This window comes from Labrus mixtus, chromosome 23 (assembly GCF_963584025.1).
Source record: "Labrus mixtus chromosome 23, fLabMix1.1, whole genome shotgun sequence".
NCBI lineage: Eukaryota > Metazoa > Chordata > Actinopteri > Labriformes > Labridae > Labrus > Labrus mixtus.
In genome coordinates, this window is record NC_083634.1 from 1,615,307 (window position 1) to 1,632,718 (window position 17,412).

At 44.4% G+C, this 17,412-nt stretch overlaps 1 protein-coding gene across 1 annotated transcript in view; it reads right to left on the minus strand.

Moving 5' to 3' along the window:
- Positions 1–312: 312 nt before the first annotated feature.
- Positions 313–17,412, minus strand: part of efnb3b (ephrin-B3b) — a 93,085-nt gene continuing 75,985 nt past the window's right edge. The window contains exons 3-5 of the mRNA XM_061031473.1: positions 12,922–13,014; positions 9,971–10,033; positions 313–4,340 (exon numbers count right to left, since the gene is read on the minus strand). Coding sequence (XP_060887456.1) covers positions 3,907–4,340; positions 9,971–10,033; positions 12,922–13,014 — 590 coding nt within the window. The 3' untranslated portion in view covers positions 313–3,906. The remainder of the gene's footprint in view (positions 4,341–9,970; positions 10,034–12,921; positions 13,015–17,412) is intronic.

Sequence of the window (17,412 nt, forward strand, 5' to 3'; positions counted from 1 at the left end):
CAATAATGAATCACACAACAGGACCAAAAGACTGGTGCTTAAACATTTTTGTTTGTTTTTTTTATTCAACCTTTTTTTTTTCCAAACCAGGAATGTACTAGTTTTTTCCTCTCTTTAGAGGTGTGTTGGAGGGGGAGGGAAGGGGAGAGAAGAGAAGAGGGAAGGGGGGGGGGGATCAGGGGTCGCCGTGATGAGTAGACAAGGGGGTAAGGAGGAGAGAAGAAGAAGAGGAGAGGACACAAAAAAACCCTTCTCACACAGAGGTGTCCCAAATACAAAGTCTCAACACGTTACATAGGAGAGCCACCTCGCCCCGCTCGCTGTCTATTGGCACAAAGGAACACACACTCACACACATGTACACACACACTCACACTTTCACCAACGGAGAGGTGAGGAGGGGCTCGGCGGTAGCTTCTTTTTTTTTTCTCTCTCTCTTTCCCCCACGTTCCATAGAAACAGCACTTTTTCTTCTTTCTCTTTTTTCTACATGACAACCAGCGGCCGTGGTTTTTAGAAAAGCCAACATGTTGAGTCGGCCAGTCAAACACAAACAGTGAGAGCCAGAGACACAACTTTGAAATAACGACAACATGAAATCAAACGATACAGGAACAAAAAAAACAGAGATACTGCTGAGAGGGAGGCGGGAGCGGAAAAAAAAATTGCCGGAATACGGGGCAGTTGCTTCTTTTTTGTCGGTCAGATACCGTTAAGTCCAAGAAGTCGTGTTCTCCCCCTCATGTGGAGGCAGCCATGTGCCAAAAAAAAAAAAAATACTGTCATTGTGAATTGGAGGGCACAACAGAGTTGTTGAAGAGAGAAAACAGACACTTCATTTGGCTTGGAGGATATTTTAGGTATTCTGAGCAGGTTTAAATAGACATAGACTTAACAGCATACATTAAAGAAAAAAAAAAAACACAAGTCGGTAGTTGTACAAAAAAAAAAAATTTGAGGTGTTTTCCTCCCATGTCATTTTTGAAAATCCAATACAGTCAAATACAATCCAAACTCATTCATGTTACAAAAAAACATATCTGAACATCATCATCATGTGTTGAACAAAGTCATATCAGACGAATGTGACACTTTATGAAAGAGATCTCTTTAGAAGATGTTAGATACAAAACACAGTTGAGAAATGCTGTAAGGTCCAGATTTAACACTGGCGTCACACAGAAAAAACAGGGCTACATCACAGGAGGCCTTGTGTGTGTGTGTGTGTGTGTGTGTGTGTGTGTGTGTGTGTGTGTGTGTGTGTGTGTGTGTGTGTGAGTCTGGAAAAAAAACAAAAACTTGAAGGTCTCCACTGCCACCCAGTTTACACATAAGCAATAAACATGTTTGAGCAACACAAAACAGCTTTTTTTAATATGCACATGTGAACATATTGCACCTCTGAACACAGCGTTGTGTTATTGCCCTCTAGGTCGAGGTGCTGGGCACTAGCGTGTTTGTTTGATTGTGTGCGTGTGTGTGAGGAGACGCTCTGTTCCTCCCTCCCATGTCCATGGGGTTAGTCTTAATCACAGAAAAGTCATATGAAAGCAATCGGCATATTTTGTCGCGTGTGGGTGAAGGTGTTTGAGTGAACGTGTCTGAGCGAGAGCAAGCGGGGAGCGAGAGAGAATATATGTCACTCAATGCAATCAGTAGGCATTTGTGACAGTCATTAAAAGGTGTGAAATGTGTGTAAGGTTGTGTGTGGGAGGCGGTGTGTGTGCGTGTCAAACAGAGAGAAACAGAGTGTACTGTGTGTGTGTGCAGCTTGAAGAGTACTGAGCATGTCTTTAGAATCTATGAGAGTGTCATACAGAGATGCATTTCAACACAAATTTTGGTGGAAAAAATCTGAAATGCGCCACCTCACGTCAACATAAAGTGTGACCGAGTCACAGTAGATGTGTGTGTGTGTGTGAGAGAGAGTGTGTGATGAAATCTCTCCGTTCTGTGGTTAAAGTTCAACTCCTCAGAAATCCGTTTTGGCTGTTGGTCCATTGCCTCCGTTCAGGAGGTTTTGGACCCTCCGTTCAAAGAAAAGGTTTCTCCCCTCTTCTCCGGCCACTCCTTCCTCTGCTCTCTCCATCCTCGGTAGCCTTCATCTCTCACTCCTGCTGCTCCCCATCTTCCCCCTCCCCTCAGCTTCTTTTTTCTTTTAGTGTGCAATTCCTTCACAGTCTTTTCTCCCTCCCTTTCTCCTTCTCTTTTTTTAAAAGTTCTGCATTCAGACGCCGCTTTATTCCCCCTCCCCAGACACCACTCTTTCTCTTTTTACTTTACTCTTCTTTTTTCATTTCATCCCCCTTCTTCCCCACCGTCACCCCCCCCCAACCCCCACCCCCGCGCCCCTCACTTCTTTTTACTTCTGCATTTTAAAAAAAAAGCGTTTGAAAGAAAAAAAAAAAAAAAAACTTTCATAGATGGTTTCTACCTCAACACTTCCACAAACGAGGTCTAAACTTCAAAACTACAGCATAGTACAAGGAGCTATAAAAATATACATAGAGTTCAGAGACCCTAGAGGGGGTGGGAGGGGGGGAGGGAGGGAGGGAAGGAAATGAGAGAGGGAAGAGAGGAAGAGAGACACAACCTCTGATCGCTGGGAAAATGAAAAAGGGGGATTAAATTAATATACAACGCAGAGGGGTAAAGGAAAGGAAACAAGGTCATTCTAAGTCGTGAAAACCAAAAAAAAAAACAGCAGATAAAAAATGTCTAGCAACAGAACGGTAGTTTAACAGAGTGGGTAGAAATAATAAACAATAGAAAAGGAAACATCTAGAAATGATTTACTGGATATTCATATATATAATCTATAAGTGTTGATAGCGATAAAAAAATCTCACTTTTTTGATATTCGCTCACTATTTTGTGTTTTGGTATTTCAGACAAGTCTAAAGAACGCACGCACACACACAGTCACTCACACACACACAAAGCGAACGCACACACACACACAGACTAAACCCCCACACAGGCATATGCAAACTCATATGCAAACTTGCTTTACTGAAGCGCACTACCTGCACACACACGACTAACGTGGAGCAGCAGCAGCGCCGTCATTATTACCCATAGTCATATGCCCACTCATCACATACACACACATTATTAAAATATACAAGATTCTGAGTGTCACCAGTCGGTCAGACCTCCTCAGCCCCCGGGGGCCTGGTCATGTGACCGCCGCCCGCCCGGGGGGCTTGCTGATTGGTTGAGTCCGAGAGGCCCCCCATTTTTCTCAGGAGAAACAAACACGAACAAACTAGAATCCTATTGGTGATTTTAGTGGCAGAGGCTGCTCTCTGATTGGCTGATGATGGAGCTCTGAGGGGGGGCAGGGCGGTGAGCTAGGCAGGTATGGCCTCTGGGAATCAGAGTTCTCAGGTGCAAAGTGGGATCAGGGTTGTATTTTTTATTTTTTTTTATTGTCGTCCCTCTATCTCTTTTTTCTCTTCCATAAAACATCTCAAGTCCCAATGCATGGTCCATACCTCGAGAAAAAACACAAACATACAGGCATTATGGGTAACTCTTCCATTTAGCATTTGTGGGGGCTAGTTTAGCTCTGAGTTGACAAGAAGGGGGGGGGCACTCAGAGGCTTTTGCCCACTCATTAGAGCCTTTGTTAAGAAGGGCTGCGTACAAACACGACGTCGCCCGTTAGCAAACACTTGGCGGCCCGGTTGTGTCAGAATGGATCAGGGCGGTTTGTTCAGCCAAGAACACACCTGTGGCCATCTCTCAGGGCAGTGAGAAGGGGGTCCATGAGGCAATACTCTAAGTACTGGAGGGGTCAAGGTCGGAGCTGTGATGGTGTACTGTGTCTTTAAATGGAGCTGGGGGGGATTGGTTGGAGAAAGGGAGGTGGGCGTGTCCAGCAGGACATAGCAGCGGGCCATCTCATACTTTGTAGTAGATGTTAGCCGGACTCTGTGGCGGCATCTCCTGGACGATGTAGACGGGGTGTCCGTAGTCTCCGCTCACCTTCTCGTAGTGCGGGCAGTAGGCTGAGTCCGACGTCCGCAGGGGGATGATGATGTCGCTGGGTTCAGAGCCGTTGTTGTTCGAGCTGGAGATGCCGCCACCCCCTCCCCGCTTGGGGCTGGTGAGGGAGGACAGCGAGAGAGGAGGGTGGTGGGTGTCCGAGTGTTTGGCGTGCCTCCGCCTGTAGCACACCACGCAGATCACCGCGGTCACCAGCAGGAGGAAGGCGGAGCCTCCCGCGGCGCCGGCGATGAGGGCGATGTTGGAGGGCTGGAAGGGCCCGTTCTCGTCCGTGCCCTCGCTCCCGAAGCTGTTGGGTCCTCGAGACTGGGTGGAGTTTCCTGCGCCGCCTGAAACAAAAACCATAGAACAAATCTTTACCCCGACATCCACAGAATCCAACGAAGCTAACATATTAATCATCACCGATTTAACAGAGCAACAACACAGCCTGCTTTCACAACATGGGCGGTTCTAGGCAGGGGCCAACAGGGACCAGAGGCAGTAACAGAGGCGTTGCAGGGGCGAGACAGTATGTGTTTATGTGGAGCTCCTGCTGTGCCGTGCTGGGACTGGGACACCAATATTTAGCCGTCGCAGAATCAATATGAATGTACAAAGACGTGCTGAGACTGGAATCTTGCTAAAAAAGCAGTCTGAAAAGGGCTGGTGAATCTTTTTCCTGCAACATGCTGTTAATGTTGTTGTCCGACACAGACCCGGTCGCAGCAGTTTCAGGCATTAAGACTGACTGTATAAAAATACCCAACCTTCTTCCCGATGCTGTGGTTTGCTCTTGTAGGTCATATAGAAGCACCAGTATTCATTTTATTCTGTTTCACAACCAGTTCAAATTTCCTCACGGGAGCTTTAAAAGTCAAATTTCAACTGGTTGTATTCTAAAAAGATTATTAAATGAATTATGGTAAATAAAAATAGGAATAAATAATGTGTTACCATTAAATGAGAAGCCGTCACTTATATTTGTAAGAGCAGCTGCAGAAGATTCAAATTCCCAGGATTTTAATTTGAAAATATTCATCACATTCACACACACATACACCATAAACAGGGGCCAACAGGGGTCCAGTGCCCCTGTAACACTGAGCCTCCCTGTGGCCACCCCTCCAAAAGGAAGAGCCCCTCCTAATAACACATACACAGTAACTCAACAACCGAACTCACAATCTAGTATTAAATTCTGTTACTGAAACAAATATACATCAAGGTATTTTATGTTGTGGCACAATATATATTTATATTTTTTAAAGCGATCATCTTTGTCTATTTTTCACCTGGGTTTAATGTTCCCCTCTGACAAAACAACTGGCCCCAGTTTGGCCCCCTCAGTAAAAGTGGTCTAGAACCGCCACTGTTTCACAATTTGTGTTTTTCATGAGCTTTTTAAATTACCATTCCAATCCTTATGGATCTGTACCACAACAACACGAGTAATGGGGATGGTTTTAGCTCTGCTGGTCTGCAGGCTGCAGAGACTTAACCCGGAGGAATGCAATAAGTATGCAGCGAATCTCACAGGCGCTTACATGTGGTCTCTTTATTGATGCAATGAAGTGGACAGCAGTGCATATAAAATGGAGGGGAATGTCTGCAGACTGAGTGTGTGTGTGTGTGTGTGTGTGTGTGTGTGTGTGTGTGTGTGTGTGTGTGTGTGTGAGACCCGTACAGTACAGGCAGGCTGAGCCGCAGTGTGTGTCAAGGTAACACACTCTATTTCCCTAACCTTAACAACTGTATTTACTTAGCATTAAAGCTAGCCACATAAAGAGCGCCTCCCCGCTCTGCTTCAACCGCCAGACCACACACTCCGCCTGCCTGCTGGCCTTCCTGCCTGCCTGTCTCTCTCTTTTTTTTATCTGTCTGTCTATTTATCAAACTGTCTGTCACGCTATCTCTCTGTTTGCCAGCCGATCGCCGCCTCTGTCTTGTTGTGTGTCTGCCTTGAAACCCAAGATCTCCACAACCCTCCGGAGCACACAGTTTTCTCTGCGGGAGATCGGGTCAGAACTCAGCAGGTGGATTCTGGTCTGGATGCATGTATGAGTGTGTGTGTGTGTGTGTGTGTGTGTTTACAAAGCGGGGCTCTGGCACCGGACCGTGTGAATGTGTGTGGCGAACTGGTTAAGTCTGGTAATGCGAGTCCCTTCTATATAGAGCCTTTGGATTGGCCTATCATTATTCTTGGCACACATCCCCTTTCCTTTCCTCCCTGTCTGTGTGTCTCCTGTGTCTCCTGCGCTTCCTCGCCCTCCCTCACTCCGTGGCTCGGTCTATCTTCAGGTTATTCTCGCTGTAATGACCTACCTCGCTCTGAGCTCAGGGGCCTTGCAACACAAACACACATGTGCACACACACACACACACACACACACACACACACACAAACAGGCAAGCAAATACATGCAAAGACACCTCACCAACTCCCCCCCCCCCACCCCCCCTGCTGCTATAGGGCCCCCCTGTTGCGCTGGACTGACTGAGAGCAAAGCGCTAATGTCAGACGTCGATTACACTCCCTTCTCTTCCCTCAGCTTTCTACCTTCCTCCATTAACCCAATATCCCTCATTCTCCATCTCCATTATCAGCGCCGCCTTTCACCGCCGCTCTTTATTATCTTCTCTTCCTTCACGTCTTCTCCTCCTCCTCCGCCATCTCTCCTTACTCTCCCCTATTTTCCGATTCCTACTCTGTCCTTTGTTTCCTTTTTTTATCACAAAAGCTCATACACTTTGATGCCGTCTTTGCTCCCTTGCCTCCAGGTTTTTTTCACTCTATCAGTGAATATTACCTCGGAGAGAGAGACGTCCAACAGGTCTGTAATGATAGAACGGATCAAGGTCTTTGTCCTTGTATTTGAGCTGGCTGTTCTCCCCTTCCAAATCTTGACTATATTTGACCTTTTGTGTTTTTTTTAAGCTGTTTTATGATCAAATAAATACCAGAATTTACATAAAATCATGTCCTGTCTCTCGTTTTTTTTCTTCTTCATTTTCTCATTATGTATTTGTCTTTCCTATCTATGTGAACTCTGTATTCACTTTTCAGACATGTTGGTGATGCAGAAGGGGATGTTATGTGCAGCCAGTGCCTCCATCTGGACTCTGCACATGGGACTTTGTGGTTGCATAAACTCCTGACACCATCGCCCTGTCTACTCTCTGTTTCATCTTCTTCTAATGAATATTATATTTCATTTTTATTTTTAAAAAAAACATCATATATGGGTTTGTACAGATAATGGGCAGAGTCTACTTGACAAGCCACGTCATTTACTGTGTTGCAGTTTTTTTCTTCTTCTTTCATTATTGCCAAAATGAATTATCTTATTACTGTCATGTCATGCACGATGCCAGGCCTCCATCACATGAAGCTAAAATAGCACTCCTTGAAATAAAACAGTGCTGCAACTGCTTAACATTTCTAGTGGAGGCTACTGGCTTACTGTTTGTATTGTACAATCAAAAAATCAACCAGAATATTTTTGATATTGGGGGAAAATTTTGACTTCTTTAATTCTGAGAACATACTCGGCTATTTTAGGATTTGGCAGAAAATCAAAGATGTGGGGCACTGGTAGCCTCGTGGTTAGTGCGCATGCCCCATGAAGACCAACCGACTTTGTTATTCTGTATACACAAAGAAAACATGTATCTCTTTATCTTTAAATCCTCTTATTGGACGTGCAACTTCTTAGCAGATTCTATAGGATGATGATGTTTTAGCTCAGCTGTTTGAACAACTGATTCCCAGATTTGACTCATAGATGGTTCTATTTTAATCAAAATGTTGTGCTTTGTAAATTGTTTCTCTTTGTATTTCCGTCTGTAACTTTGTGTTTTTTGCTGCTGCCTGTCTTGGCCAGGTCTCCCTTGAAAAAGAGGTTTTTAATCTGAATGGGACCAACCTGGTTAAATAAAGGTTAAATAAAATTTGATCTGGACCACCAGAATCTTCAAACTCACTCTCCTGACTGTCTATTGCTTCAAACTGAAGTTTGAATATCCATAATTAGCTTTTTCGCACCAGAAATGTGGAATAATTTACAACACTCTTTGTTTCTTCTGCACAAACTGAGACAATGATTTTAAACCAGTTTCCCACAGTGTATGATTATTTTTACAGAGAATCATTCCATCTTTCTCGTTTTTATGTGTTTTTTTTCATATCTCAACATTGCTGTAAATCATACAAACCTATAAAGGTTTGAAATTAAATTACATGTACGAAGGGGCGGCTGGGGTTTGAGTCCCATTTGTGGCTCATTTCCAGCACAGCACTCCCCACTCTCTCTCTCTTTCAGATTTCTGACTCCATCTCCGATCTTACCTCTAAATAAATGCATATAAAGCCCCAAAATAAACCTTAAAAAGAATCCACAATCCATCAACAACCTTAGTGGTAAGTTTTCAGTCTTTGTGATGTCTACTCAGAGTTTTTACTCTACTGAAGCAGGAAAGAAAAAAGACGTGCAGAACTGTCTAGACCAGGGTTCCTCAAGTTCACACGAGCTCAAAGTTCATACAAATACAAAATGAGCTTGTTCATAAATTTAAATTTTAAGTTTAAAGGCCGAAAAAATAAAAAAATTCTCATGAGCTTGCTCTGAACTTGAAACCTCCTCCTACCCATCCATCCTTCCATCCACAGCTACTGCCCACTCTGTAACTTAATGAACAATTATTTATGACTTTAGAAACAAAGACAGACATGACTTATGATTATTTATGCTCATCATCTCCTCACTGCTTTTTTCCCAACACTCGCCAAATGTGTTGACCCACCGCTAGTTTAATTGATCGTTTATAACTTGTAATGCTTGGGAGTGAAAATGGAGGCATATTAGAGTTCTATACTTTTGCATATTCAACATTACACTCCGTACTTTATCCAGTGCTTTCATGCACAACACAGATCCAGAAAGCATTTTGTGCTAGTAGTCCAGTGAATGCATCTTGCACAAAATGAGAGGCTGTGAATCCACTGTTATCTAACGGTTAGTAATTTAGATGGTTACAACTGTATTCACGTTCATTTAAAAAAATGATTTCAGTCAAGTGTGTACTGATGCGTCTTTGTCTGACAGGGAAATGTGTCATTATGCGTGTGATGTAAATAAGCTTTGTTGAGTGTGTCCGGTGTTATTTGTGTCATTCTTGTAAAAAAAAAACAATGCACCCTATTGTTGCTTACTTCACACATACAGTTCTCACCTATTTGAGGTATGGACATGTGATAAGACAATGTGTGAATACACCAATTCACACGTTTGATATAGTACACAGAATCACAATCAAAGGAGAGATGAAGACAACAAAGTGTGTTCTTTCTCCTCCACTGACTCTCTACATTTACATCTCCTTGTTCTTTTCCCTTCTCCTCTTTGCTTTTCAATTATTTCTTTCTATTTCCTCCTTATATGCTTCCTCCTGACTTTTTTCCTCCTAACTCTCTTTCTTTCTGTCTTTCTCTCCCTCTCTCTGAACACAACTACAGAATCCAGGCCAGCCAAACTAATGACAATAATAATTCTCCAAAATGTCGCCGCCGGTCCGGCTCTCTCTCTCTCTCTCTCTCCTGCTGCCCTCTCTCTCTTATCCCTCCTGCTTCTTTCTTCTCGCTCCCTCTCTTTTTCTCATCCTTCTCCCAAGGTAGCTATTAGCCATCCATTCCCCGCCTGCAGCACTTAGCTCGGAGGGCCGGGCGCAGAGACGAGGAGGAGAGGGAGAGAGAGAGAGAGAGAGAGAGAGAGAGAGAGAGAGAGAGAGAGAGAGAGAGAGGAGGATACGGAATTAAATAGAGAGATCCACAGATGTCACCGCTGCACATTCTCCATCTGTCGCCTCCTCCCTCCCTCTCCCTGCTGCCTTTCTTTTTATCTACCAGTCTTCACTTATTCCCTCCATCCATTTTGCAGGATGGATCCGCAGAGGATTATCTCCATTTGGTCTTTTTGCTTACCTGGGTTTCTGCTGGTGGTGCGTCCCGCTGGCGGATCTTTCTTCGGAGGCAGCCCATATTGGCCTACGGAAGAAAAAAATAATAATAACAGTGGACTATGAGAAAAATGGCAGAAAAAAACACAAATACAGCCTCTATCTCCTCTAACAGCCAAGGCTCTCAGGATTGGAACCAGGAAGCGACATTAGCAAACAAGGAGAGCGCCAGAAGGAGAAATCAACCAGAGGAGCTTTATTAAAGGCGTCCCTCCTTTCCATTCCCATTACAGGAGAGCACATATTGATTGGGCCTCCTTGTGCTGTGTATGAGCACTTTTCCATTTGTCAGAATGGGAAACTAAAGAGCGGCCGATTGTTGTTTTGGCCACAGTGAATTTACACAAGGCCATAACGGCTTGTAATCTGTATTCGCTAAATAAGGCCATCTGTCTCGCAAGCCCTCAGTAATGGTGATGGCATTAAAGTAGTTCTGTGACACATGCAAACGCACACACACACATGCACACACACACACACACACACACACACACACACACACACACACACACACACACACACACACACACACACACACAGATGCAGCTATTGTAGAAGTGCCACTCCTCGTTGCTGAAAGAGGTGGCTCAGAAAAATTCAGATTTTGAACGCTTCCGAGCCATCTGGCCCGGCTGAGAGCTGCAGGAATAGAGTGATATATAACGGGATGTGACGATTCAGCGCTGCACTTCTACAAAGAAAGTCTGCTATTGGTCATCACAGCAGAGGGAGAGAGCAAAAAATAGATCTGACCACAGGGTGCTTATGGATGAAAACTGCACAGTAAAAACCCACACAAACATGCATTGATTTCACCAATGCACAAAGTGTGTGTGTGTGTGTGTGTGTGTGTGTGTGTGTGTGTGTGTGTGTGTCTGTGTGTGTGTGTGTGTGTGTGTGTGTGTGTGTGTGTGCATGCACAGCCATCAACCTATACATACTGACATTTAGAGTAAAGCGAGGCAACTGGCTGGCAGCTCCCTCATGACAATCAACCAAACAGAAGCTAGGGGCGGTGCTGTCTGGATCAATAGAAACTGCCCCTGCACTATAGTCTCAAGTGTGTGGTCAGCAGGGGCTAGGTTCAGACAGTGTGTGTGTGTGTGAGAGAAAGTGTGTGTGTGTGTGTGTGTGACAGAGACAGAGCGCAAGCAAGATAGATAAAGAATAAAATAAGAGAAGACAGGTCAATGAATGTGTGTGGGCTGAGGGTGAAAGTGTGAGTTTTCTGAGAGTGTGCGAGTGAGTGTGTGTGTGTGTGTGTGTGTGTGTGTGTGTGTTCCTCAGAGCGAAAGCAGAGCGCCATATCTCATCAGAGATCACCACGAGCCGGCACACCGCTTATTTAGACGACAAACAACACAGACGTGACCTTTCAGCCACGCAGCAAGATAAGACAGAAAGACAGAGGAGGAGAGTGAAAATAACTGAGAGGAGGGAGGGGGGGGGGGGGGGGGGGGGTCGAGTGGGAGAGTTGTGAGGAGAAGATGGCTGGCATGCATAGAAATGAACGGGAAGTGATGAGGACGGGGAAAAGGGGAATTTGAAAAAAGGAAGTGAGCAATGTCGCTCAATTGAAAAGAGGATGGAGAAAAAAAGAAGAGAGAAAAAGGAAACGCAGAGGGAATAGAGGAGAGGTGAAGGAAGGACAGAGGAGAGGAGAGATGAAGATGGAAAGATGAAGCAGGATGGAAAGTGTTATAGTGTTGTGTAAATGTAGCAAAAGGGTTTGTGTGTGTGTGTGTGTGTGTGTGTGTGTGTGTGTGTGTGTGTGTGTGCCTGAGTAGTGAAAAGGCCAGGGGACAGAAAGTGTGTGTGTAGGTTTTTTCTATTGAGCTGAGCTGACTATGTTGATGTGTTGGGCTGATAGAGCCACTGCAGCGCCATTTGGCCCTTTTGATGAGGAGCACTAACAATACACAAGGCCTGATAACAAGTGTTGTGTGTGTGTGTGTGTGTGTGTGTGTGTGTGTGTGTGAGGGGGGGGGGGGGGGGGGGGGGTCGTATGAAGGACAGGTGCCTATTATGTGTAGGAATGCACAGGTCAGTAAAAATGCTTAAAAAGGTTGTTTTTTTTCTCCTGCTGCTTTCCTGAGAAAGAGCCGGCATGTGTGGGTCATTACCTGTGAATATTTTCCAAACAAATTAGAGGTGTGTGCAGCCACGAGTCATTAAAAATCCCTGACTGTGTGCTTTAACACTGAATGGACTCATTTTGTTATCGCGCTGTAGCTGGCAGGTCTGCTGTGTGTGGGGGAAATGTGTGTGTTCTTGTGTGTGTGTGTGTCCTGCAATGGACGCAGTCTGTGGCCATGTTTGTGCTCATGTAGTTGCATGCGTGAGCTTAATGTTTGCACCTTTAATGAGTATACCACACAGAGATATGCGAGTGTGGATGTGTGTGTGTGTGTGTGTGTGTGTGTGTGTGTGTGTGTGTCCAGCATGAGTCGGGAGTAGTTAAAAGGCAGAGTGAGAGGGGAGTCAACAGGGCTCATTAGAGCTGACTGATCCCACACTTCTCTGCTGTTCTCACCACTTAACAAGCCCTAATACTCCGAGTGAGAACACACACACACAAAGAGGTCATGTACGCGTGTGTGTGTTTTTAAGTGTGTGTGTTGAGAGAAAGGACGATAAAAGATAAGAATGCGAGCCGCTCTGGACTGTACAGATGGGAGATGGTGGGAGATGTGGTGAACTGGAGTCAGTGTGTGTGAGTCATACTGTTACTTAGGAGTGCAATTGTGTGTGAAGCATGAATAACAATGTGTGTGTGTGTGTGTGTGTGTGTGTGTGTTGATGATGATGATGAGTGTGTGAGAAATGGAAGAATCCATGTGTGTGGTGGAGTCATGCATATGGGAGGGCTCACAGTGGGTGGATGTGGTGATGTAGAGAAGAGGTGTGAAAACTTACTCTGCCCCACTTTCAGCACCACCTTCATGCCCTGTGTGGCACAGACACCGCCCCTCATGCTATCCAGGCCTTGGCGCGTCCCATCTGACGTAGCTGGAGGAGAGGAAACAGAGATGTGCACAATTAGTAAAGTAGAAGAGTGATAGATATGAATGCAGAAACACACACAAACACACACACACAGTAAGTAGAAACCTATATATTAAAGCAACAAACTTCACTCTTTTTTCGATCTATATCCGACGCCAACACTCGTTTCTATTCATATGGACGGCCATTCCAGAGAGTCAGCGAGTGACATTTGCAGAGGCAGCGATTTTAAAACTCCACCAGAAGCTCTGAAATGTCAAACTACGAGGCGGCAGCACTTTAATAAGTCCTCATTTAGCAGTCCGCTGGAATTCATTAACACCCCCGCTGCGCCGCAATGGACTCAACCGCTTTCAGTCAACTGCAATTGCTGCGCGGGCTGGAGAAATAGCAGGAGAGGGGGGGGTGGGGGGGGTGATTTAGGGAGGCAGAGACTGGCTAATGGGAAAAAAGAGGATGAGAATCAGAAGTGCATAAGAAGTAAAAAAAAATAAAAATAAAATAGAGCCCCTGAGACACAAAACAGTGTGTGTGGAGAGAAACGAGATCTGATTGGTTGGAAATGAACAGACTGTTTTTAATGAGTTAAAGCTCAAAGTTGTTAATACCCCATCACTTTCAGCGCTTATGTTTTAATTAAAAGGAATTACAACTCGTTTTTTTGACTTGAAACTGAGGGACTGATGTGTTAATACATGCCATGGGGGATTTAATATGCATTTTCATGCTGTGAAAGAAGCTCCCCCTTGCACTGATAAAATGCTACACATCAATTAATAGACTGGAATAACAGTGCTGGAGTCAAATTAGCAACACAACCTGTTCATGGATCTTTTTTTTTATATGCTAAAGGATGAGGCCAGAGGAGGTCAAGTGGTGCTGAGCACAGGCAGGAGGAGGGAGTGTGCGCAGGATGTCCTGTAACACTCTAACACTTCTTACATAAAGCATGTCAGCGGATGCATTAAAGATCACTGCTCTGCAGGTCACAGAGGCTGAAGGAGGAGGAGAGCAGCACACAAAGAGAATGAGGATGGAGGGATGGATAAGAAGCAGAGAACATGTATGAGGGGAGGAACAGGAAGGAGGTCAGGTGAAGAGGTGAGAGAGGCCTTCAAAATTAAAAAAACAAAACTCTTCTTTGGCTACAGTTTTACAACCTGCAACTATTTTTAGCTGAAAAGTTCGACTAGGTGGAAGGACGGTTGTGTCGACACAGGGAAAAAAATATTAAACAAGTTCTTCGTCCTTCTACCGACCAGTCAACACACCCTCGCACACACACCACACGTCTCTCCTTATTTTCCCTGTTATAGCCCCCAGGGCTAACCCTCACCTTGTCTCCTTAAAGAAATATAAAAAATCATTTTCCCCCCGCCACTCCGCTCCAGGCTATAGATTAGCCTGTCTGAAGTGATGCAGAAAGGGAGGGATGGCGGAAGGCTCCGGAGAGCGAAATGGAGGTGTGAAAAAGAGGCAGCTTCACTTCTAACACCTCCCTCTCTCTCTCCCCTCTCCTCTCTCTGTCTGTCTCTCCATCCCTGCAGGATGCAGAGTGTGAAAGCAGAGGAGGAGAGAAGCAGGCGGAGGTCATGGTGTACAGCAGCATGGTGGGAAATCCAGGAGACAGGGATAGATGGAGGGATATATAAAGACAGAATGAAGAAACTTTAGGGTGAAGCTTTTCTGCTATTTACAGCATTACCTCATCCTCTAAATCATGAGACCTTGCTAATGTTCGATGTCGAAGGTGGATGAGATTATGTTTCTTTTCAATGAAGTTCAAATATGAAAAAAAAATAAAAGTGTGCCGCCTACAGTTAGAAGAAGGCTTATTTTTGTAAATGAAAAATACTTTAGTCTTTATTATATCTTTGGCTGCTCAGATGTAGACTTCAGAGTGTGGAGAGGTGTTTTCCAGGGACAAGAAGAGGACTTTCTGATGTGGAAGGAAAAGATTGATCGTCACACAAAAACACTCATATAAACACGTTTCGCTTTTTAGCTTCAAGGTTTCTTATGCTCTTCTTCCTCTGTGGTATGAACAGAATTAGCTGCTTGTCACAAGGAGCTTTAGTTTTAGAAATATGTTTTCTGGCATTAAAGATCATTTCAAACAAACTGTTTGTGTTCATCACTGCTCTGAAAAGTGTATGTTCTGACTCTTTCTGGTTGTTATGTTCACTCTGTTAAAACAAGCCCTTTCTTTGAGTTAAGGAGAGTTGGGTTCAAATGAGCAAACATCATGGTAATCTCTTTTAACAGATTCAGCGTATGAATGCAGAATCTCCAGGCAGGTACAGGATGTTGGAAGAATTCTGCTTTCTGTTGGTGGTCTGAGTAGTATTGTCCAGTAGTGTTTCTGCAGGTTATGTCTTGTCTTTGTTGAAAGTTTAAAAAAAAGCGGCTGCTATCCTGACTCCCATCAGCAGGCATCTAAAGACTATTTAGTTTTACATAATCTTTATAAACAAATATTTGCATGAAAACACAGCTAACAATCTGCTCCTAGACCTAGATGTCATATTTCAACTTGAATGTTCAAGCTGCTAGCTAGCCGTCTGTAAACAAAGGCAACACACAGAAAAGCTTGTCATGCCCTGAAGTGATTTTTGGTTAAGCTCTGGTGACACTTGAACTCCTGAAAAGTTGGCAGTCAGGATAACATAGCGTGCCCCATGTACAGAGGCTATAGTCCTCCAAAGCCGGCGGCCCCCTTTTTTAGACTCCGACTCGCGGCACTCGGGGGGTTCTATGAGGTACTTGTCATTCTAAGTATTTTCGCCACAGGAGATGTGGATCAGCTTAGCCCCTTTAGGGAGAGACTGGCTGAAGGGCCTGCGCTGAAGCTAAAGGCTACACAGCTATGCAGACAGGGCCATTTGCACCACGTCAGTTAGCTAGCTTTAAGAACTACTAAAGTCGGTATAAATGTTCTGTCAGCAAACCACTTTGTTTTTAGCACCACATTATGTCTTCTTCTGTAAATGATGTGGTACACATGACCCGTCTGCACTGTCTAGCGTAGCTTCCGTTCAGGCGCTCTGGCTGATCTCTCCTTTCAGAGGCCTAGCTTACCGCTATATTAGCTCCTGTGGCTAATTTGACAAGTACCGTATACAACTGTCCCTTTAACTAGATAAAATAAGTCAGGAATTGAGCCTACAGATTCTGCACTGGATATAATCTTTAAACATACTAACTGAATGCAACTGCACTGATTTCATTTATCTGTTATATTTTATTCATAATGATGTTTATCTTATGAACATAACATATTCTTGTCCTCAGGCAAAGAATTTGAAAGCAAAGGTATTAATTTATAATACGAATGATTTTACATTTATAATCTATTTGAAATATATCTGCCATGTACTGACAATACACAACATCCCAGGACGGGTGGGGGGGGGGGGGATATGAGTGTAGTAGCTGTGATTACGGAATATGATGGAGGACGCTGTAAATACCCCCAACTGGTCTGAGAGAAACAGGGTGGAGGGAATATGATTTCTGAGAGTAATAACTTCTGACACACGGAAGAGGACGAGGAGGTGACGGGAGACGAGGGAGGTGAGGAAGACGAGAGCGAGGAGAGGAGGAGGAGGAGGAGGGAGGCGAGGCTGGACGGCTGATTGCCTTTGACAAGCTGTTGGTGATATGATGTGGGCAGGAGACTATATGTGAGAGAAAGGAGATGACCCAGAGCCCAGTGGACACAGGAGGAGGAGGAGGAGGAGGAGGAGGAGAAGTTAAAAACAGAAAGTAAGGAAAGAGTTTAAATGACATGATAGATAGCAGAGAGGTAAAAGACTCTAATGTCTCCATTACAGGAAAGTGGAGCGGTAATGGATACAAAGAATAGTGAGACATTGAAAGGGACAGAGACTGAGAGCAGGGGAGCTAAATTCAACCAAAAGAGCCTCTTTGAATGTGATTTTGCAGAATCTAGTAATTTTTTTTTAACATAATAATCAACAGGTCACAAATATCCCCAAGGTAATTTTGGTTAAAACATTGAACTGTATAATGACAAATCCTCTTGAATCCATTAGATGTGTTACAGGCGTTACTATTTCTATGAAAGTCAATTTTACAGGAACAAAGCGACAAAGAGATCATCACTGATTTGTCCTTGTACCCATAATACTCAGCCTTCCAATCTCAGTTTTTACACCTGAAAATGATGAATATTCTGTTGCACTTGAGGCTGGGGGAGGGGGGGGGGATATCACCAAATCAAGGTAGAAATAATCACAGAACATCTGTGAAATCCTGATGAGAGAGAGAGATGAGGGCCGCGAAAAGATGTAGGAATGGTTGCCTGAAAGCTTTTTGGAAGGACGGAAAGAGAGAAAGAGAGGGAGGGAGGGAGGAGTGTATACAGCAATTTGGGATGAG